Source organism: Aphelocoma coerulescens, chromosome 4 (assembly GCF_041296385.1).
Source record: "Aphelocoma coerulescens isolate FSJ_1873_10779 chromosome 4, UR_Acoe_1.0, whole genome shotgun sequence".
In the NCBI taxonomy this organism is placed as follows: Eukaryota; Metazoa; Chordata; class Aves; order Passeriformes; family Corvidae; genus Aphelocoma; species Aphelocoma coerulescens.
The window spans coordinates 4,222,259-4,246,823 of NC_091017.1; the positions used below are offsets into that span (position 1 = coordinate 4,222,259).

The following is a 24,565-nucleotide window of genomic DNA, read 5'->3' on the forward strand; positions in this document are numbered from 1 at the left end:
GTGGAAAGAAATTTCTTTTGCCTTGCCTTTTCTTGGGTTTCTGCATTGCAGACAGCCTCTAGAACAAATGCTTTTTCCAGCTGCATGTCAAATCCAGCATATCGTCCTTTATGAGGGAATGGGGTAGATGGTCTCATTTACTTGTAGGGTGCAATCTACTGTGTAGGAGCACATAACATGCAAGGAAACTGTCTGTAGGATCATCGTCATCATCCTGGTTGCCAAGCTCCCTGCTGGAACTGCCCTTGCAATTCATCTCTCTCAGGCTGCACTGTGAGATAGAAAGGGGTAACACAAAGGTAATGCCCTCTGATCATCTCCTTATCTGCAGGGAGATGTGTACCAATGCCCTAATCAATATTCATATCATCTAAGCTGCTTCTTAGGAAAAAAAATCAAACCACAGCTAAAAGTTTTATTAAGAGTGAGCAATCTCAATCTTCTTTTTGCGTTCTCACAAGTCTACTTAAAACACTACTAAAATTAGATTTTTGTCCTTTTTTAATTCATTACAACCCAAATAGCTTAGGCTGAGACAATGCCAGTGGTTTCCAGACTCACTTTTCCCAGTAGACTGCTTTAAGGGACTTTTATACTGGGAAATAAAACTAATGTCTTGTTTGTTCTCATATCTGACTGGGGACAGCAGAGTTCCAAAAGAAATACAAGAGTTATTTATGTTAAGATAAAGCCCTGCTGTAAGATGTCATCTCATTTATGATTTCTCCCATAAATTTAGTACACTCAGAACCAGATGCTTCTTATTCAGAGTGATTAATTGCAAGAAAACTTCTTAATATCTGGGTTTAAGGTTTCTCACTTCATTTCATTTGAGTGTGAAAACAGACAGGAATGAAGTGCAGAGAACAAATATTGTTCCAGAAGAAAATGGAATCATTTTTCACTTCACAACCTGCAGTACTCTCACTCTTCTAAGCACAATACTTCAGGGTAGTCAAAACTGGTTTGAACTTCTCATATTTCCTTTTGACATTACTGAAATAATTTATAATTAAAATTATTAGTGCTTTGAATGGAAAAGTTGAGTTACAGAAAAATGAGAAGCAGGGGTATAGAGGAGAGAAGTCTGAGGGCCCTAACAGTACCAGAAATAGCGAGCTCCTGTGCCTTGTGTGCGTGTCTATGTTCAACTTAGCTGATGATTTCCTCATCTTCCTCAGCATGCGAACTTGAGCAGATGAACCATATGCATCTCCATATAGCATAGTGTGCTTCCAGGTATTCCCTCTTTTTGTAACGTACCATAAAGCAAGGAATAATTCAGAATAATCTTCAAGCAAGAGGATTCTCTGATAAGAATAGTTAAATAGGGTCTTCTGAAGGTGGTACTGCTGAATGCAAAGCTACTATAATGCCCAGAGGGAGAGAAGAAATTGCTGAGAAAGGAAATAAAAAATGAAAACTAAACCACTGTCAGAATTGGACAGAAAACAGAATTTCCATTCCATTATATTTTTTTAGGTGTATCTTCAGGTATAAGAAGTTTCAGTTTTTATGAATCATATTTGGAACTGCTGCAGTCTTTGTAATGATAACTGACATAATTAGGCCAACTTCCTCCAAGTAAGCTAGTCATCAAAATAACATTGATTTTTACTTTATTGCAAGAGATTTTGAGAAAACATTTTAACAACAAATATCCATCTGGACTACAAGCAAGTGTTAACAGACAAGCGACTGGTGCCTTGTAAGAATGTATCTTGCATGTTGCAAACTTTGCTGCTATATGCTATGCCTCTTCTAAATACATTGATCCTGTTCCCTTTCCCTTAAGGAAAATCTGGAGAACAGATCTGGATGAAGCATAAATCTCTACATTGGCCATAATTAATTGTAGGGAAAGAATCTATCATTTCCTGGTCCACACGTATTTGTATATACCTGAGGGGCAGTACATAACATTCCCATATTTATTGCTCAGAGCTGAAGCTGTAGTTTATACATATCCAACGACTCTCTACAAGTCATTAGTCTTTGAGAAAATCTCCTGCCATTTTGGTACTTGGCAGTCTGAATAGGAAGCCAATACAGCTGTTGTGACACAGTGCTCAGAGCAAGTCTAGATGCAGCAATTGTTTGAGAGGATAGACAGCAGTGCTAAATCAAATAGCTAATTTCCTTACATTACCCATGCCAGGAATTGTTGGCATTTCTTACACCTCACTGCATAAATACAGTAATAAGAAGAAACTTCCCAGAAGTTTTTGTGTGTGTGTGCCTGTTCTCACCGCAGTATTTCAGTCTTGAGCTGAAATTTCAGTGTGTAGGGCCTCTTCAATATAGATGACTCATAATGAAGCATTCTCCAAATGCAAGGTGAGCAAGCATCTGCAGGGGATTAGGGTGACGTCAAAGTCATTCCAGATTCTCCATATTAGATATGAACTTGGAAAGAAATGAAGCACTCGTTCATTGAATCATCCAGACACTTAACTCATCTTAGCCATAGTTTGGAAGGTAGTTACACTCCCAATAACAAAAGTGATCAGAAATCTGTTTTGCCAGATGAGTCCAGATGAAAGGCCTGATAAAGGCACTGGGAGCTACAGGAGTCTTATTTTCTGTAACCAGACCTTGTTAGAGTCACCAACAAGTGGAGTAACCTTTTCAAGATGATTGCAGAATCCTCTCTAGCACTGACTGTAGCTTCCTTCATTGACCCCAGAAGAATGGGAGAGATTCACTCTCTCCTGTGGCTGCTGTCCTCCTGTGTAATCAGCCTGGGCCTTATGGAGCCTCAATTCTGTGCTGTTATTCCAGAAAGGAATGCATTTCTCTTCTATTATGCTATTTCTTTTCAGACACAGAGGTAAAGTGGCTCTGCATTTTCAAGTATTCATGTTGCAGGCACTCTTTCTCTCAAAAATAAGATGAACCAAGGCTGTTTAGGGCACAATTCAAGACATGTTTGTATGGGCCTTTTCAGCTACTGTGGCAGCTACACATTCAGTCAGGTCCTGTAGACCAGGCTCCTGGCTGGTTTTCTCCCTTTTCCATAAGATTATTTAGGTGGTTGCTAGCATTGAGCGGAGATGTGTGGGGCTGCTTGAGCTTTGAGAGGTTATCACTCCACTGGTTGGAGCTGAAACCACCTCATATCTACCAACCACACTGATGACCTCTTGCAATGGGACTCTGTCAAAACCTCAGTCACCATAAATCAGGACTTGTGGCCTGAGTAAAACTTCACTCAAGAACCACTGAAAGCAGCTTCTAGCCCAGAGGATTAAATGAGCATAGGCAATTCCTGATAGAAATTTCCTTAAGGTCTTCTAAAATCCTTCAGTGAAGGAGTTTCCAGGACTCCTAACTTAGCAAAATCTTCCTTTGTCCTCAGAAATACTGAATATGTAAGCTTAAATTTTCTTCACTGCAAAGTTGATTTCTTGCTGTTTTAAGCCTACAAACAAGAACCAACAATTTTACTGCCTTCTTTATAATAGTTTCCTGCTGTGAAGAGGTTAAGTCCTCCCTCCCTTCACTGTACTTGTTTTTGTGTTTTTTTTTTTTTCCAAAAGAGAAAGACTGAATACAGTGAATTCCTCCCCAGCTTCCTCATAGTTCATGCTTTCTAACTCTTTGAGCACAGTTACGGATCTCCTTTGGACCCTTTCCAATTTGCCCACATCTTTCTGAACTCGACAGGGTACTCACAGCGCCAAGTAAAGATGAAGAATTACCTCCCATGTTCTGCAGATTGATCTATCCTATTAATATGGCCCAGGATCACATTTCCCTCTTTTCCTACGGAAAAAACCCAACAGACAGCATAAAACCCTACCACCTACTTCCTGCCCCAGGCTTACCTGATTTAGTTTAGAACCACACTAAGCACCCCCCAGAACCTCTGTAGCTGAACTGGTGTCCACAAGACACTTCTTAGTTTATAAATTCCATTTTCCAAGGGAAACAGTTTGTGTTACTCTAACAAATTACAAAAATCCACTTTTCGTCTTGCCAGATCATTTTGAATGTGGCTCTTTTACAATGCCAACAATCACACCTCGTGGGCTCTCATTAGTCAATTATATCTGTATACTCTTGCTTCAGTGAGGGATTAATGAAAAGAAGTACTAGAAGGGCATACTTTTATTGTTTTAAGTATATAACACTGCTTGGATGTAGCATGTTACTTTAAAAAAAAAAAAACAAAAACCTTTTTCCAAAGGATCTAACCCTGCAAAGTCAGACAATAATGATAAATGCCTTCAAAGACTTGTAAGGAAATTCCTTCCCTGGTGTCTATGAGTACAACATTAGTAGTTTTCTAATCAAAGATAGAATCTTCTGGCAATAAAGTGTGGTATGCTTTGTGTAAGGAAATACACAAACTCATAGGAGACCTGTCACTAATGATAACAGCCAATTTTCAATCCCATGGGAATATTTTCCTGCCTTGAGAGATTTGGTGAAAATTCTCGTATGTTCACATCAAATAACACGTAAGAAGACAGAGAAGCACAAGAAATGCTCCATCAGAAAGGTCTTAGGAGAAAAAAAAAAAAGGATAAAATGTCCCTCTTTCAGCTAGATCAAACTTGTGATTCTTACTGTTAATCTGAAGAGACTGTAAAAACAGATTAAGAAATGTGAAAATGGGACTGAAGCATTTGCAATACTTTGAATGTGCAATATGAATGTGCTTACCTCCACCAGAAATTATGTCTTTTAATAAAGCTGCTCAAATATTTCACATCAAATTACTCCTCTTTGCAAAACTGAGTTTTGAAGTCAGTAGCTTTGGGGAGCAAAGAGTTTTAATGAGGGAAAGTCCCAAGCTTTCTGGGTTTTTTGATTGACTGGGTTTTTGTGGTTTGTGGGTTAACACCCTCAGCCTAATTGAATAGATCTTAGTGTTCATATTTCACTCTGTCAAAAAATATTCAGACATGGAAAATTACAGAAAAGCCACCCACTACTGCAACTGCAGCTAATATCTTTTGTGTTTGTAGTACTCCTTTCCCTGAGTCTTCATTTTGGCCTTATCTCCTTTGCTTTTTCCCTTGTCCTTGTTTCTCTGCTCCATTTTGCAATATAACAAGACAACAAGATATGCAGTGTAGCAAAGAGTACTCTGGCGTGCAAGTTACGGTTACTTACAAAATCATCCTAGTTTAGAACTGTTCCTGTATTAGGTCTATTAAGTAAAAAAAAATAAAAAATCATGCTGCCTATACATGTAGGGAATACTGATAGGGAATGAGTGAGAAGTGGGATTATAAGGAAGGAGAATAATAATTTTTCTGTGATCAGACATTTTCATTTTCCTGACACGTGGATTTACTGCCCTCTACTGCTTGAGACAAGCACAGAGCAATCAGGGAACAATGAACTTCAGCTGTACCACAACCTAATTTGCCAAACCTGTAATCAGAAAACAGCAGTTTCACCTGACAAGGAGAATTAAACTTTGTACAAGTAGCAAAGCTTTCCACTAAAATAACACCCAGTTACAGTGAAGGTCTTTGTTATTATCTCATTAAAATAAAGCTACATTATATTGCACTGTACAAAGTGCACAGCACATGTGTGTGCACCCAAGCAACAGGAGCAAAAAAAATCGGTAATTATCAAAACAGATCAAATTCCACCACCCTACTTTGAATGCATAATCATTGTCCAAAGAGAGATTTGGGCCTCTGGTAGTGATCAACATCCATATAAACCCAGAACTTTATAAAGCTAGAGATAGAAGTTAAATTCATCAAAGTATGATCTTAATAGTGTCAGTTACATTTTTATATGCCTGCTTTATGATAATTCCATAAATTTTTTCTCATATTTTTTTCTGCATCACAAGAAAGCAAGAATAGTGGGGTAAAAGACAAAAAAAACCATCCCACATTTGCCTGGTGTTCTTTATATATGACGTTTAAATGTTCAGTTTTAATGACAAACACTTATGGTCACATACAGCCAGAGAATACTCAAAAGTACTCAACAGAAAAATAACTATTTAGCATTTCCCCTCAATCTTATTTCTTTTACCCAGTTTGTTCACTTCTTTTTTGGACACTCAGTACAAGTATCACAGCATGTATGTTTAAAAACAGCTACACAAAAGGTCTCCAGGAGTAGGAAGATTTTTACAAATATTTTGGAAACTGGTGGTTTTTCAAATAAATCTTTACCCTTAACTAATTCAGGCTTGTACAAACGCACGCACAGTGCAGCTGGTTTTTGTAACATTGTGAATTTCGTGCTGCTGAGTTAACCTTCAGCTAATAAGAGGAGGCCTGAGGAAATCATTGTACAATCACGATTTACAGACTGATGGTGTTTGTTTACAGCACATTGATATTGCTTAATCCCATTTGTCTCCTACAGCAGCATTTCAGTAAGAAGATGCTGCTTCGTTTCTTAAAGAAGAGCTTGGGCTCACTATTTTATTTAAAGATTTTTTAGCATGCAGAGTATGTTACTGTCTGACATGACTGCAGACTTCTGTGCCCAGAAAACAGACGTGCTTATCTAGAGGGGCATGAGATACAGACATTAGGACAAAGCTAAAGAAAAAATTGCAGATTCAGTTTATAATGGCATTCATCAGAATTTTGAAGTTAATATAAAAAAAGAGTTTGCAAATGAAATATAAATATAAACCAATTTAAATGATAAAATATATATCCTTGTACTAACCATTTTAGACTATCAATCGATGATGATTAAAATTTCAGGTGTGATGTTGTGTCTCCCTGGTTTTCAGGTCTTTCAACTTTTTTCTTCAATGTACCCAGCCAATGTAGTGGGAAAAGCTCAAGTGATGCAGGATTATATACCTTGCTGTAATCAAACAAAAAAGAGATCTTGTCTCAGTTAATACTTCTTTTTCTCATATCTGAAAAAGAACCTTGGAGCTTATAGTCCTTTATTATTGCCTTGGAATAGACATTTGTATATTAATGTGTTTGTATTTACATTTTACAAATGGAAACACTATGTAATACATTTACGTCATTATTAAAAAGGTAGTGTTGATCAAATGGAAGTTTTTAGTTATTTAGCAATTATCAGTTCTGATCTCCCTATGGACAGTAGCTAACAATAAAAACAAATTCAAGTGCAGAACAGTATCTTACAAGTGGAGCATGAAAATTTCAGTGGAAATCACACTGAAGAAGTTACTTGAGAATACATTTAGTAAGACAAATGACTGAGCAGTTGTGTAACATTTTAAGAAATCTCAGAAAATGTCAATCTCAGAAAATTGCTGCGTTTACTAATAAAAGCAAGAAGGAAAAAGTTCACTGCCATCTGAATGCACAGCAAGCAAAAGTCAGAATTACCTACTAAACCGTCAGCCAGTTGCTTGTTCGGGAAACAGTGTGGGGATTTGTTTAATCCCAGAAGGAAACTGTCCAGGAACTGTGGAAAGACAGCCCGGGATTCCTGCCTGGAGACAGCTGTCAAGGGGATCGAGTGAGGAACGCGCCTTTGCAGCAGGGTTCGCCGGCAAAGCGGAGACATTTGGGAAGGAAGAGGGGACGGCCATGGGGAGATTTCTTGGGGTCTTCCTCAGGGGAAGGGCAGAGACACCTCAGAGGGCAGAGGGGCACTTCCGACTCCTGCGACAGGTGAGGGGCTGCTTTGTGTGGAGCCGCTTCAGGAATGAATATGACAATACAAAAGGCCTTTAGCAGAACGGTATTGCAGAGTTACGGGCACGTTTCCTCAGGTTTTTCAGGAATAACCCCTGGCAATTCCTGCAATTCTCGGACCGCGGGTTGGCCCTCAGCACTCGCCGCCAGGGGGCAGTGCAACACCACGAAAAAGCGCGGGAAGAGGGGCCCGCTCCCCCCCCCCGCCCCATCCCTCAGTTCATTCCCTCAGGTGTAGCCCCTAAACTCGAGCACAACAAATGCCCTCAGTGCCAGCCGACTGCCCTATACTCACAGTACTGTTAGTAATTAAAGCTGATTTCACCAATAACTCTGCAAAGGTACCCGTGTGCCCCAACATACTTGAACTGCTTCTCACGCTGTTAATAATAAACCAGGATCAGTACCATCGTGTATTGCTAAATGCACATCTAAATGCCAGTAACTTTGTTTCTTTTGAATAACAAATGTCAAAGTAGAGAGTGTTATTTCTCCCCCTATTCCCAGCTGAGTGCACTGAGTGGATGAAGGAATTCCCCTCATTCAAGCTGTTCAGCCACTGCTGCCTATGCTTCAGCTTTGCTACCAATCAGTCTGCCCTGTCTTACCTCCTGCACAACCCAAGACCATTGTCTTTCCTTCTGTTACTGGAATGCACGCATTACTTCTAGCTGATGCGGGTTTTTCACCCCTCATTCAGTGTTTCTGTTCCCAGTTTTACTCACCTGAAGCCAAAGAGTTTATGTCACAGCTAGCCAGACAATATAAAAACAGAAGCAGAAACCCCGGGCAAGTTAAGACCAGCATAATTTCAGTCCCGTCCCCAGTTCAGAATTCCTTGCAGGAGCTGTGTTGGACTACAGCAGAAGTGGAACCAGTGTCCTTAATTTAGTTTTGTTACCTCATCTAGTCCTTACTCGAGCAAAACCATATTGGCCCTAGCTGCTGTGCTAACACTGGCGACAGCTGCTAAAACCAGTGTCACCTGGGCTGCCTCTGAAAGTCCAACCAGACCAGAAGCCCAACAGTTTCTCTCTAAACTGCGGCAGAAATGACATTGAGAACGTTAACTGAGAACACAGGTTCATCCAATTCTGTACAGACCTTTTTCCTGTCTATTAATACAAATCCAGAGATAAGGCTAATGAAGTTAGGTGTTTCTTGGATGATTCTATGTGAGAAAAAAACAGGCTTCAGAAGAAGGTGCCCTAGCAAAGCCAGAACTTCAGATACTCTTCTATTTTCCATTTCTATTGCCATTAACTGTGACTACTATTCTGAGCCACTTGACCACTGTCTCTGATGGCTTTGCTGCAGTACCCATTCAATTTAGGTGCACTGTATACTCAGGATAATTAATAAATCTGTGCCTTTAAAGGCTGAATCTGTAACATCAAGCCTTACTTAGTTTCCCCATGAAGGAAATGATGGTTATTTGTGGCATTTTCCTAGTGTTGTCACATGCTGGCATAGCAAGTTTTCTTTTGGCACCAAACACTGCTTGGAACTATCTCTTCCCTCTTGCATCATCACTTCAGATCAAGAGCCTTGTCTGACATTTGAATGGCTAAAGCATGTGTTTCAAAAAGTTGAGAGAAATTAGAATATTGAAAAGCAAATATTCAGTCTTCACTTTTCATCTCAGTTCCTTCTCCCCCACAAAAGACAACCAAGTGAGAGTATCTTTGTGTTTTCCACTTTTATACAGAATTTTTCTTCCCAGCTGAGTAACAAATACTCTTATCTATAATAAAAAGGTAATGGTCTCCTCAGCACAGCCTTATATAGTTCTTTGAGTAGAATCTCTCTCTAAAAATAGAAATCTCTTTGACATTGAAGCTCCAAGCAGCAAGGAAACTGTTGCATTTCAAGCTGAAGCTTTTGGAAAGTGTGCTCTGTATTTCCTTTACGAGTGTCCCACAAATGTCCAGAATGCACGACCTATCCTGTCATGAACTATGAGCAAACAAGATTTTATTTGTAGCTGGTGCTACAATACCTTCTCAGAAACAAGCAATAAAAAAAGATGCAGCACTGGCAAAAGGTGCTGGATTTACAGCTCTGCAAAAATAACACTCTTTCTTTCCCTCCTCCCCCACCCCCAGACACAACTGCCAGCTTTTCCCAGACTGCCTGACGGGGCAAGATATCCTGAGTTAAGCCCAACACTTGCACTGAGGACAACAGGACAGACGAAAACAAACAAACAGAAATCTCACACATCAGGGCAGTAGTTTCTCCAGTTCTCAGGCAGACATTCCTCTTGGGAATACATAGAAAGGGGAGGGCAGGGGGAACACAAATCCTCTCCATCCAGCTTTTGAAGATGTTGACAACTTGCTCTTATTAAAGTCAGGGACAGAACAAGCCAAGTCTGCCAGCATGCCTGAATTGGAGACTGCAAGAATAGGAGTTCTAATTCCTGGGAGCACTAAGTCCAGGAGCATTAAACAGAGCTCAGCACCTCTGTGTCAGACTGGCTTCAGACACAAATGTGCAAGGGCAACAGCCACAATTGGACAATTGACGTGGGAGCCAGAAGTCTGGCTCAGCTTCCACAGTTACTGTCAGAATAAACCAGCATTTCCTCAGTGTTCTGACTACTACTATCCATTTGCCATGCCAAAATAGTTCTTCTTCCAGCACGGTAATAAAAACCTCTGGCAGCATATTTAACATGAATTTGAAAGTGCTGGTATTTCCAAATTATGAAATATAAGTAAATACTGATCTTAATATCTGAATGAGGAGATGGTAGAATGATGATTCTAGCCTACCTTGGGAGAGATTAATTCTTCATTCAGCTTTCAGTTCCAGGGCAGGTCTCATGCTCTACTTGTAAATACTTAGTTTTTATTCTGGTTGGTGCCACACTGGAATTCTGATACATGGCTTACACAGGATTTTATTTAAGAGCTGAAAGGCAGACCATGATTACTAATCTCTATGTCAATTTCATGAAACCTGCACAAATTGTTACATGTGTTCAAGGGTTGCCTTCACAAGAAAGGATTAAGGGGGTGACAAAGTGATCTTTTCAGCAGAGATACTTATTCCTATTTATAGTTCTCTTTGGTTAAAGCCACTTCAGATTAAGCCACTGGAAAAGAAGGATGAATTCTTGTGACCCTTTGCATCAATCCATCTATGACCAGTTTAAAGCTTGATAAAATTGATAAAATTAAAATTAGGCAAATTCCAGATATATTCTTTAAAAACTGAGACTCAAATAAGGAAATCTTCATGTCAGATTATGGGCTTTAATTTTTTGGTTAAAAGCACAGGTTAAAAAACTTGTCCATTGTTGTTGCCCAGGTGGGTGAGAAAGCCTACAGAGTGAATACTTCTGTCTCCTAGCTCCCTGGAGGTTTTGGAAACATCTCTCAGGAGTATCCAGCCACCATTTTCCCCATCATGAGGGCTGCCAGCACGTCTCCTCTTCTGGGAGGAGAAGTAGATCACTGACCTCCCCTGGCAGGCTTTGATATCCTTGGTGTACATCCACCCTCCGAGCCATCATTGCTCCTTTCCCGGCCACCAGGGAGACGTGAAGCTGATGAACATCCAAATTTCCTGATGAGTCACAAAACAGGAGCTGTCCAGGACAGCAGCCAGGCAACACTGGAAGGCCTTTACATGAACCTACGTGTTGGCGCTCACAAAACATTCACCCGCTTTGGCAGAGCTTTTCCTCCTAAACATCAAGCTGGGTTGGCCTGAGACTGCCTCAGTTTTAAAAGGTTGTTTCAAAACACATTTCAACTACACCCTAAGCACGAGGGATGCTAAGGAAATTAAAAGACCGATAATTGATTCTGCAAGCTTTCTTTGACTGTTTGTTTAAATTGGGAGACTTGGCTGAAACTCTATTTCATGGTTAAAGCTACTAGTCAATATAAATTTACCCACTACCTGTCGAAGATATGAAGAATCGAGCAATTAGAGAAATGTCAAGGAAGAGTGAAATTTCAGTGGAACAGGCAGTTTTGAAATTTGTCAGTAAGAACTTTCCTGGGAAGTAGGGAAGCTTGAATCTAGCTGACTTACTTTGAGAAGCAAAAGGAATAGATACAGCTCAAGAGACAGCAACATGGCGGAGGTTTCATGTGAAACCCTGGTAAACAGAACTAGAAGCTTTCACAGAGGACCAGTTTCTTTAGACTAATCCTAAATTTTATTTAGTTGAAAAGCCCAGCTAAAGATGACTACAAGCAATGGGAGCTGGAAGACAGTCCCTGTATAGAGCTCTCAGCTGAGTTTGTGCCACTGTTTGATTCATGCTTCTCCAATGACTTGGAACAGTGTGCTTTCTTGTGAAGATTATTTGGCATTGAGCACTTTGCTTGTGTGTAACACAATAACTGTTTAATGTATATTATCTAGATGCTACCTTTACCAGATGCTCATGTTATTTTGTTTCTTTGAACAATCTCTCTCATTTGTGCTAATACAGCCACCAGAGCCCCCCTACCCCATAATCTGAGATCTGGCCCAGTTGTGCTGAGCTTTGTACACACAGAAAGCTCCCACAATAAACACAGTGCCACTGCTTTCTCCACTGGGAGTGAAGCAAAGCTTCCAGTTACCTCTGCATGATCCTGCTGGTGTTGACTAAATTGCTGCCTCAGCAGTGAGGCAAGTAGCAAGAAATACATCACTGGGCACACATTTCAGGATAACCTTGACATCATTGACAGTGATAGCTACAGCCCTCACTGAAACAGAAACCTGTAAGATGGCATTTGTTCCTTCTTGCTGCCTTTGCTATTCGTTTCAGAAGGATGATCATATGCCATGCTCATGTATTTGCAAGCTCATGACATAATGTTAAGGGATTGTAATAAACAATACCATTTTGGGGAATGGACTGGGGAGACTGAACATTTTAACTGTCACTGGAGTAGTTTTGCTTTAAGGATTAAATGTGTTGTCTCAAATCCAGATTTGTAATGAGAACCCTCCTGTCTTTCCTTCTCTGCCTGTTCCCTGTCCCCCCTGCATGAAGAGAATTTGGGCAGGTGACCAATGGAGTGAAAATGAGACAGGGGAGCCACACAGAACACAGTAATTGATACAGGATATGAAGCTAGGAATGAGTGGATTTGACAAAATGCACACTAGTAAACTGAGTGGCTCATTTGCCTGCCAGTAGGATGGATTTATAGCCTGTGTGTCACTAAGAAGCGAGTCATCTCCCCTACTCCTACCACCCCAAAAAACCCTCATGCCCCTTGTGTACCCCCCAAAGGTTGCCTAATCTAAAAGGCCGGTCACAAGCCAAAGCATCAAATTACACAAACATGCTTTGGACTAAACTGGGGAAAGTACAAAGACCTCCAGCAAACTAATTCCTTTTTTTTTTTTTTTCTTTTTTAATAAACTGAAGAGTTTAGTTACTTCTCACATACCTTTGCTGCTTTCTCCCAGCAGCAACAAGTCTAGGCTAGAAATGTTCTCTTTGTAACAGCGTGCATATATTATATACCATCATTCTCTTAGCACCCCCAGAAGGTAGGTGCTTTCAGGTGGCAGGTTTTGCTTTTTATTTTTCATTTACCTTGCTTTGACCGCAATTTTGGTGTAAGAAATGTGACCCTTTTTCTACTGGAAACACCATACAAATACTGCAAGCATATTGCTGTTCCTCTATCAGTGACAAGAGCTCAGCCCCAGATTAGGCAGTGGATACACTTACCACAAGAACTGTCTATTGTAGCACTTCACATGTTGCCTTCAAGTGTTCAGTAGCAGATAATAAAGACATTTTAAATCTCTGTTTATTCTCCCTTAACCTTATCATTACAGAAATTCTCATCTCCAGGACATAAAGTATACTGCACTTAAAGACTTTTGATTCTACCTTTATACTAAAGCACTCAGTAAAAGTGCACTATTTTCTCAATCCCAAAGAAGCCTTGACAATTCAATTATCTCTCTGCATGGGGAACAGTGAGATGGAAGAAATGAAAATGTAGCTACAGCATTCATGGAGAGATCAGTATTGGTTAGGACTTAAAAATAAGGCAGGAAGCACACAACCAGTCATTGCTCAAGCAAGGCAAGAAGAAAAGGGGAATAGAAATAGAGCAGACAATGTACATCTACCCTACTGAAAAGCAATGGCATCATTCCTCTCCTTGCCACATGATCCCCAATGGCAAAAATTCACTGTAAAAATGCAAATCAGCACCACATTTTAGTTTTGACACATCACCTACAAGTATGCAATAGTACACCCCAAGAAAGGCTATGCACTGCATATGTTGTACAAAATGAACAGCAGACTTCAAGTGCTGTGCACCCAAGCTCACTGTTGGGAAATCTGCTGCGTCGCCAGCATACCAGATCAATATTTCAGAGGTCATTACCTCATCCCTTCTTCAGCTGCTAACTTTGGATTTCTGCCAGAAAAAGGCAACCACCAGTAAGATGATACACCAGTACATTAGGCAAGGCTTTTGGGAATTTGAGCAGGCTTTTCTTTTCACTGAGATCAGTCTGCTCTCTGGGTCCAAATGGCACAAATGCTCTGTCAATATATAAATGGCTAAACAGGTTCTGTAACCCTCCCACGACAGAATGTGCAAGAAGATGTACCAAAATGCATTTGTCAAATAGACACTGAAGAGAACTGATCTTTTATGTAAGTACTTCAGATGTTGTGGGAAGGAGGAGACAAGAGTCACCAAACTGATCCAGAATCAAGAAATGTGATTTCACATGTACAGTGCAGCAGAAGAACTGCAGACAGAGTTAATCAAAAACTAGACTAATAACTACCTGGTACCATCTCCCCTCTACAAGAATGTCCCATCAACTTTTACATGAGCAAACCATGATTAAAGGTCTGCTTTAGCTGTGAGTTGCTAAGTAAAGCCAGAACCTTTGCCATGGGATCAATGGATTTTAAAGTTAAAAAGTACCTTTGTTTTGTGTGTCTTGGCATCCTAGATCTCCTATTTGCCATAAGCTAATACAGTGTTCAATTTTTCCAGTGATGATCTTAGTGATAATCAATGGTAGCACCCCCATGCATTCAAAGTGTGATATCCTACCTCCCCTTCTGGAAAGACTTTTTGAACATTTAGTAACAAAACTATGTGTGGACACATTAACTATTTTCTCCTTTGATGTCTCTAATGTTATTTTGTCTCATAACCCATTTAGAAATACAATTACCTTTACAGACAGACATGAAAATGGATGTCTCTAGGAGCTTTCCCTTAAGACCAGAAGGAGAAGAGTACTGAACTGCCCAATTTCCAATATCCTTATCCTGGTACAGGGAAGAATTTGCTGAGAGGAAATATTCTGTGCTTACCTTACAAGCCAAAGATACTTCATTATTCAAAGCTTCCTTTCAGGAAAACCATTTGGGAGATAACTTAGAAGTATCTTTGTTTAACCCAGTTAATTAGCAGGCATTTCGCATTGTCTCACTAGTCTTACTGTGTAAAAAATTGTAACTACACACAATCTCCAAAGGAGTGGACAGAGAGACTTCAAGGTAAAATATAGAATTTTACTCATATAGAATTATATTCATACTATCTCTATTCATATTATCTATATTTATATTAGCTAAAGTCAGCACTTGAGCTTTAGCTCTGGGGCAAGGCTCCTCATTGCATTCCCATACATTCAGAGGAGCTGGGGAGGGCTTGGATGTCACAATCCCAGTGAATTTGCCCTGTCTGGAGGTTTTACATTGCAGCTTTTACCCTGACTGATTCTGAAAGGAAGTAGCTTATCTGGTAGAGAAATTCAGTCCAGAGAGGATGAGAACTAGAATCATCTTGACACAAAGTCACCTCCAGGCAGCACAGATGCAAATAGCTCGAGCCACATTATGCAGCAGACTCATGCTCAAGTATAGGCATGGCTAATGAAAGCAGACTAAAATTTGGTATGCTGGCTCTAAAGAGGCCCTCTGTAAGAGTAAAATGCATGCAGCCATGGTGGAGTCTGTATACAAAATGCATACACCCAGGTAGGTCATCCCACTACAACTCCAGTCAATGACACTCTTATCTCAGTAGCATTTCACCCATTTGCTCAAAATGCAATCCTTAAGCTTGAGCCCTGTCCTGCCAAAAATGCTTCAGCTTAGACCAGAACCTGATATTTGCAATGAATTGATGTGGATGCAAAGCCCAGACAGGAGTTCTAGGCAAGAATATTTCCTATTATTCCTATTAAAACCTCTCGAGGGCTTCCTCAACTATGCTACCATTAGTTAAAACTACAAGTGGCTCAAATTCCCTTCCTGAAGATGTGATGACTCTTTCCTGTCTGCTTATTGCTATCTGTCTACTGACAACTACTTTCCCATTATATACATATTAAAAGAGAAAATTAAGAACACACAGGTCTTCCAGTTTTCCTCGTGTATGGGCACTTTTTTCCTTAAAACTCATTATTTATACAGCCCACACTATAACTTGTGATGGCGATGCTTGGGGATGGGGAAGAAAACGTTAAGGTAGAAATAAGTTTGGATGTTCTCATTGTAAACCTGACTTAAAACCCACCCAGAAACCACGGAGAAAACAAGGGGATGGGAACTTGTCCCTTCATCACCCCCTCTGATTTAGCAATAGCAGTGTTTACTAGCCTGGAGTCTCTGAGCTATTTAAAGGATCTACAGAGATCCCTAAAAAAACCCAAGCACATCAGGAGGTAGGCTTAGCTTACTGTACAGTCCCTCATATCTAAACCCCAAAAAGCTCACTTACTGAAGGCTACTTTTCTTTCTAAAGGAATCCTGCATGCATAACCATTGCAAAACAAGGCCCTAGAGCCTTACTTATAAACTGTGGCTGAATTAATGCGAGTTGTAGCTTCATTTTTAATTCCCTAACTTCATACAAGTCAAACAACTAATACACTAAAATTGTCCCTTAGTGCTTCTGCTTTCTGCTCATAGCAAAGCACTGTACATTGTTCATTTTATTAGAGTGATAGATAACTTTTAAATATATTTAAATACTTTTACCAGCCCCTGACTTTGCTGTAGGGTTTATAATAGAAGAGATTAAGTGCTTTTTTTGGTGGGTTTTGGTTTTTTTTTTTAAAAATACTGTCTACAGGAAACCCTGGTCATTGATCCCTGACCCTGAACTTCATGACTAACACTTAGCTAATCAATTAATGAGAAAAAATAACTTCTGGAAAGTATGAGCTAATGTCTGATAAAATTAAACTAAGTACATTAATATATTAATTTATTTATGCTGGCCTCAAATATATTTGAGAAAAACATGCTAGCCAGATAAATTTATTGCAGCAATCAACAGGCAGGCCTTTAACTGTGGTAATACTGATTTCTACTTAAGTTAAGTGGCAAAGCGGAGTTCCACTACACTTTGTGCACTTTCACATGTAGTACGATTTGCCACTTTGTCAGTAAGCAGAATACAACTTTCTTTAATTACATAGATTTTGGATCACTTCATCACATCTCCTGTCTTTTCACTTTGAATTGCCACCTCCTTTATGGCCAGGACTAGGTCATATTGAAGTCAGTTGACTTCATTGTTATTTCTGACACATAACCCATTCAACTTGGATTTTTAACATAATTATACTTTCTGTCAAAATTAAGGTAACTGACCATATTAAAGAAAAATAGATTTAGAAAAATCAGAACTGTATTCAGGGTGTCAAATGTTAGAAGTGTAAGTTGTTTCTTTTAGGGGAAAAAAATTACGTATGAAAGCAGTGTACCAAATGCTGCTTTAATATTAGTATGAACATCAAAAGAAGAAGCAGAGTCTCCCCACTCCCACTTTCCTGCATAGTGACACCTGTTTTCTCTGCTTCTTTACCATTTCATATCTCTGGAAATAGAACAACTAAAAAAACCTCAACACAAGGCACATTTAAACAAAGTCACTCTATTAGTTAATTGTTAGAGTTCTATAGAGTAAGGGTACTAATCCCAATATTTAGGTTAACGATTATTTTTAAAAAGCTACTTAATAGAAATTTCTTAAACACATTTCTGCAGTACTGATAATCAAAAGACATCAAAGGGCACAGTTTGCTACTGTAGTAAAAATTACTGCTTTAAAATCTGGCTAGTTGTTGGGTCTGAGAAGGTAACATTAATCTGGGGAATCATTCAAAGTAGTCAAAGGACATGTTGTTGTTAGGCACCCTTCACCCTTTGGTACTGATGTTTAATCACCATTTTAAAAGAAAACACAAAGTCACTGCTGGTAAAGTTTGTAGCTGACATAACTAAAGTAGTAAACAATAATAAGGATGGACAACTGATCTACAGAAGTCCCTTGCCCAATTGCTTTGCTATTTTGGGCAACATATTTCATCACAGCAAAACACAAGGCCAGCCACCAAAGACCCAAACCTAACACTGAGGACACACAGGTAAATAAGGTTCACAGGAATCAGCTTTGAGCCTTGAGGGCCAACAACAGCTCAGATGAGCCTTCAGGAGTCAGACAGGATATTCAACTGAATAGGCTCTTCCAGAGGTGACCCCACAATGAAAGAAACTACTCTGCCTGTATGAGCAAGGGGACTGAAATGGCAGGGAAGAATATTTCCACTACTAAATTGCCATTCCAGTGGCAATATTTCCTGTTCTGCTGTTTAAAAGCTGCTGTCAAACTGAAAAAAGGATCAGTAAACAATTTTGAAAATAACTCACGGTTTGGAAAGCTTGCTTTAAATTCAGAATTTTACTGTGCAAATTATGTGTATTTTAAACCTACATAAATCTTACTTTATTAGATAAAATTTTAGACTAAATGGACTGTGCTTATGCTCATATTGCTCATTTTCTGAGATTGGTTGCTCAGTCAGGCTATATCTGATGCCCAGCACTTAGACACACATCCCAGATAAAGTTGTGTACTCCAAGCTCCAGAATAAACCAAAGTCCAGGATAAGATTAAGATACACATCATCCTTCCCAAAAATCACTGGTAAAACCAAGATGATGAAACATCCTAATAATTTTTTGTTGTGCAATTAGAGAACTGAACTGCAGAGTGTCCTCAAGTCCATTTGCCTCACTTTAAACTACAACTCACTGACCTTGTTACCAGGTTCAACATACCTCAACTCTGATCTGTTTATTATAGGGCTCAGATATACACCCAAAATCATCAGCTGGTCAGCTGAGCCCCAGTTGTTGTCTGTGCATCCACAACAAGTAACAGGTGCATCTACTCCAGCTTTTCAGCTTTATAGGGATAACATTTTTTGAAGCAAATGTCTCTGTTATTCCTGATTTACCATATGTTGCTTCATAGCATGGAACAGGTTTGGGTTGTACAAACTGGAGCACTTTCAGATTAAATCAAAGGAGATCTAGTTACTTGGGAAGGAGTCTCCAGTTGAATAGGAGAAGGAGACTTGATCTAGTTTAAATTAAAAGCACTACACCATACACAGAATGAGGGCTGGGCACTCCCATTCACTTTCTCTAAAAAATACCCCTTTTGCCCACATTAACATGAGCACAGCCACTGTGCATCCATCAATTTATTCCTTTTTTACTGGTTAAGAAACTGACTGAAACTGTCATGTGCTGTAGGCATCCATGGCTACTCCAGCCCCAGCAGCATCCCACAGGCACCACCAAAGCTCCTATCCCACACTTTACCCACATACCTGTGTCTCTGGGAAGTGATCTCTCACCAGGCCAGACCTTGCTCACTCACAGTTTCCACCTGAAGTGTTCACAGACCCTCCTGAACAGCCTCTGGACAGCCCCCAGACCCTGCTGCCTCTGAACTGGTGCCAGGGGTCCTGGATCTTCTGTGGTGCTCAGATAACAGCAAACATCCAGGCTAAGTCCTTCACATAGCAAGTTTCTCCTAAGTTTAATATTTCTGTGGATATGAGGAATTGCTCAGGACTTGACATTTTAATCAGCAAAGGGCACTCCTGATAATGGGAAATTCTGGATACAGGAGAGGTCTGGAAATAAAAAGAAATTACATACTTCAGGTACATTGAATAATAAAGAGTCCTGACTGAGGGGGAGCAGGAAAGCAATAGAGGCAGCACCAGCTGAAAATGGGGTAGAGCTCTTCGAGGTGCCCAGTAGCAGCTGGTATCTTGACAGGTTCAGCACCAACAGCACCAGCTCAGTTTTCCTATGTTATACTGGTATTGCAGGCATTAAAAAACTAAGAAAATCTTTACAAACATATTATTCTTGTAGTGAGATCCTACTCAAAAATTTTAAGGGAAAACCCACTTCTTCTTCTTAAGAAAAACTTCAAGTGCATAGGAGAAACAAGTACCTGAGAAAGCCAGGGCTGCGCTATGAGGCAAGAGCAATCACTGGTTTTGTAAGAATCTCTCCTGCTTTACAGCCAAATATGCTTTGCTTTAAGTTCTCGAGAACTGGATAAAGGTTTCTTACTGTCCTCTGTGTGACCAAGTTGTATTTCTGCTAAGAGGCAGCTTTTGTTTCCCAGTGGGCTCCTCAAAGACTTACTGCCAAAACTGCCTTTGAGAGAAAACTGTCCACTGAACACATCTTACCAGGAAGATCTTTCTTTCCACAAATCTTCTTGGAATTTTGTTGTTGTTGTTCTGGGTGGGTCTTTCTATTTAGTATTTATTTATTTTTATTATTTTTCCCAGAAATCTGAAAAGTTTCAGTTTACATGAGTAAATTATTTATTCTTTTTTGTGGGTTTCCAATGAAAACAAATAAATAAAGCCAAAAACAATTACAGCTTGCCTGGCAAAGCAGTCTACGTATTGTTGAGTAAGCTGCTGTTATGCTGAGGCTGAAATAACACAAATGATGATGGGATATTCTACCCTAGCAGCAACCTGCCATAATTTATCCCTGAATCTGCCTTGCTGATTTTCTTCTTCTGAGTGCTCTGTCTTCCTTTTTATTACCCCAACAGAAACACCAAAAAAGAAAACCAAAAAAAAAACACCAAAAAAACAAACCAAACCAAACCCAAACCAAAAAAACAAAACCAAAAAAAAACCCCAAAAAACCAATACTGAGGTGATTTTATACAGACATTGTTCAAATTTGGAAGGCTGATTTTTGCACGAAGTTCCAAATTTCAGAATTGTGATCTCTCAATAATTCACAAGGGAGAAAAATGGACTGAAATGATCTTTTAAGAAGTTTGAAAGGAAAATCAATCTCCTTGTCTGTTTTTTCTTCTTAATGCTTCTGAAACACTAAATAAAGAAAGAGAAACAAGTGTTCTCACAATCTAGGTATCACATTATACTATTTCAGAGTTCACACGTTTCTATAATGGATGTTTATAGATTTTCTGAAAAAGGGTCACTCAAAATTCTTCATGGCATCTACATTAAATATTTACATTCAGGCCTAGGATGTCTTGTAAAATTTTAATAGCATACCCTCCTATTTAAAAAAAGACAGTAACTAAACCTCAACCCAAATCCTAGCTCATTTATGAAGCAAAACCTCTAAACACTGTTTAAAGTGTCATTTCTTCCCAAGGCACAAGGATGTTTATGCTCTTGTCTAAGGGGAGATAAACAGAGCAGCATACCACTCCATATTTGTAAATGTTAACTCTGCAAGGTAGAAACTGGCTTCTGTATGCACCAGGCTGCTGTTCCTTCACTGCTCCAAGAGCCATAATATGACATATGGGAATGTGTAAATTGAAACAGCAGAGATAGATATGGTGGCCCTGCCACAGAAAAACGTGCAGTCTTACTCTTTGTGCCCCCCATCATCCTGACTCCAAGGAACTTCCTTTCTGAAATGCATCTTAGGTACCAGCCCAGTGGCTTAATAGAAAGTTTGGGTCAGTTCCATGAGTCTGTGGGGCAGTTCTACCCTCAGATCTGGAGTATATCAGAAGTAGCTTCCCTACAGTTGGTAGGGACTGGCTCTGCCACTGTGAGTGTGGTAGAACTATGCTACTTCTTAAAAAATTTTCAAGAAAACACTATGAGAATTAACAAGGATAACACATTGAATCAACAACTGGATATGGTATAAGGCCAAAGTACCCACACCAACAGGTAGCAGATTGAGATTAAAGAATCCAAGGCCAGGCCTTTTATGTGTATGTGTCATTCTAAAATAGATTCCTGCAAGAATGCTGGTTAATATAACACACTCTTTGCCAAATACGTACTTTAAAAATAGCAGTCAACTGTACGGCATACCTTGAGTGGTGTTAGAGCTGTCTAGGTTTTGTTATACAAAGACTGTGAGAAGTTACAACACACTGCCAGTGGAAAAAGGAGAGAAACAGCAAAAAATCCTCTGACCTGCAGAGGATTCTTGAATGAGAACTTAACAGGGAGGGTTAGACCATAACAGGCGTGCCTTAACTTTAATAAATCAAGGCACTTACTCACATGACTAAACATGGATTTAGGATCTCCAGGGATGCAGATGTTTATAGTTTGGGGACTAAAGCTCCAGTTGGGCATCTAAGGAAATGTAGATATTGATACTCTGCCCAGAGAGGCCTGAATTTACACACTCTTCTTTTATAATCTCAGTGCAGATTTCAGCTTTTAGTAGTCTTCATTTTCAGAGAAACTAATGAGGGTTTTTTGCATTTCTGCTCAACTGTGATCAATTGATTGTTGTCTGTACTAAACTTCTGTGTCTCCCAGTTTTAAAAGAATCAATACAGCCTGTTTGACATCTAGCTCACAAGTTCATTAAAGCAGAAGGTTTTGTATTTTACTGGCCAGAACAATATTAACCTCAACTGAGACAGGTTATTAATTTGTGTTACCACCAATTTGTTCATGATCAATATTACTGATCCTTTTGTACAGACAAAAGCATGTTGAGGACATGGTTACTGCTGTTCTCAGACGAACATTAATTGTGTAATTTGGAATTTGTTTTTGACTCATTGTAGGTTCGCAGCAAAAGCAAAGCGGCCAAGGCTGGACTGTGCGAGGGGGATGAGGTGGTGTCTATCAATGGCAAGCCTTGTGGAGACCTAACCTATGCTGAGGTCATCGTTCTGATGGAAAGCCTGACTGACGTCCTGCAGATGCTTGTCAAGAGGTACAGGAATGCTCAGGATGCTTTGGTGCAATTCAGTGAATCACCTGGAAAATGCTGGCTTTGAACACGCTCCTTTTGCAGCCTTATACTGAGAGGTTCTGATAGTCCTGTTGTTAGTGCCTGTAACGCTGCTAGGATGGAAAAGGGAGGGAAGACAGAGAATTTGAGCTGAAGGAATTAATGTATGTATTTTGAACAGCAGCGGTCAGGCACAGAATTAATAGTACAGTCTCCAAATGTAAGTATTAATACTTGCAAGGTGTTCACTACCATATATGCATATTTCAGAGCCTTGAGTTCAGTTATTCTCTCCACCCCTTTGAAGCAGCGAAGTGTTGTTATTCCCCGTAGATATGGAAGTGAGGCTTACAAAAAACAAAGGCTTTATACATGGAGAAACTGTGTTACACAGATATGCCTCGATGATGACATGGCAAATGGTCTTCTTGGGTGGCAAAATGTGTTAGTAGTCAGGAGGAGGAGAGGGTCTGGAAGTCACGAATTCTATTTCTGTAGCTGTTATCACCTCACTAGATGAGGTGGGGGAAGTCACAGCTCTCTGGGTTTCAGTTTCTGCCTTTGTAAAATAGTGAGAGGGAATTTCAGTTTTCTTTGAAAATGCTTTGAGTTTCTTAGAGCAGAGAAGCTTCATACAAACTTGCAAGCAGGCCAGCTCACTGAACATCAGTCTATTCCAGTGCCTGCTCTGTAATTGCCATCAGTGTAATAAACGCAACCTGAGTTCAGAGCCACCTACAGTAAAGCACATTCTCCCCAGACAGTGAATTCAGACAGGATGAACTCTGAATTGGCTTCGGTGGGGGTAAGAAGAGGAAGAAAAGTCTTGAAACTCCCACACTCCTTGTAAGGACTTACGGCTTCCCCCAGAGCTACTGCAGCTCCCTCTCACAGGCAGGACCAGGAAAGGATCAGGATTCATCATGACAGCTAACAGAGCAGTGTCCCTGAAAAGGATGAAAACAGGCACTTGTTTCTGGTTACCAGGGATGTCTACACAGCATGTGAAATTCCTCATGGTTCCTGCAACCTGCACAAAGGAGCTTTCCTCAAGTGCCTAGCAGTTCAAAGTAACAATCTACCTTCAAAACAAGATGCTCTCAAGGAGTGCTTATTTTAACAGACATTTTGCATGGCCTGTCTGTTCATGCTGTTTGGGGCTCAGTAATAGATTAATGTGACAGGATCAGGGGCATGGTGGTAACTGAGGATTAGAGCTTACCTCCCCCAGAGTGCACAGCTCTTGCTCCTGGTTCAACAAGGGACCAGCTGAGTGTTCCTCATGTTATAGCTGCATTCTTCTCTTTTTAATTCATAATGTGACTATTGGAACTGCACTTGCAAGAATGATATTTGTGGCTGACCAGCTGTCTTCTCTTCAGCCATAGAAATAGCTCCACATACTTTGACTCCTGCCTGCTGCTGTTCCATAACTGATATTTCAGTTGTCTGAAGGCCACAGGATGCTGCAGCTGAAAGGGACTCTCCATTGCCCCCGCTTGAATATATGGTGAACATTCCAGGCATGTCCTGAAAATCAGACCCAAAACAGAGTGTTTAGACCACATAATTCAGTGTTTCATGGAATGAAACCACTCAGAAATTCTAAGAAAATTGCAGTTGCTCGGCACTCTGAAAGTGACTAAAATGTTCTAAAGAAACTCACTGTAAGAATTTTTAAATTTCTTCTCATCAGCTCATCTCTCCCAAATCCCAGACCTTGCTGTCAGTATCATCCCAGGTATGGGAGAATAGACTGAAACACTTCTCTTGCCCTCCCACCTCGTTTGTGGGTACTATCCCTCTCAACACTACCCTCAGAAGGATTTTTCAGGAAGTGTCTTAGCATCCTTTGAGAGCAATGAGAAGCAAATCCTTCCTCTCCTGAGTAGCCACTTCTTAG

At 40.0% G+C, this 24,565-nt stretch overlaps 1 protein-coding gene across 2 annotated transcripts in view; it reads left to right on the forward strand.

Moving 5' to 3' along the window:
* Nucleotides 1-24,565, forward strand: part of SYNPO2 (synaptopodin 2) — a 78,625-nt gene that overhangs the window by 29,522 nt on the left and 24,538 nt on the right. For both annotated transcript variants that reach the window (XM_069012548.1, XM_069012549.1), the window contains exon 2: nt 22,493-22,644. In XM_069012548.1, the coding sequence (XP_068868649.1) occupies nt 22,493-22,644 (152 nt within the window). The remainder of the gene's footprint in view (nt 1-22,492; nt 22,645-24,565) is intronic.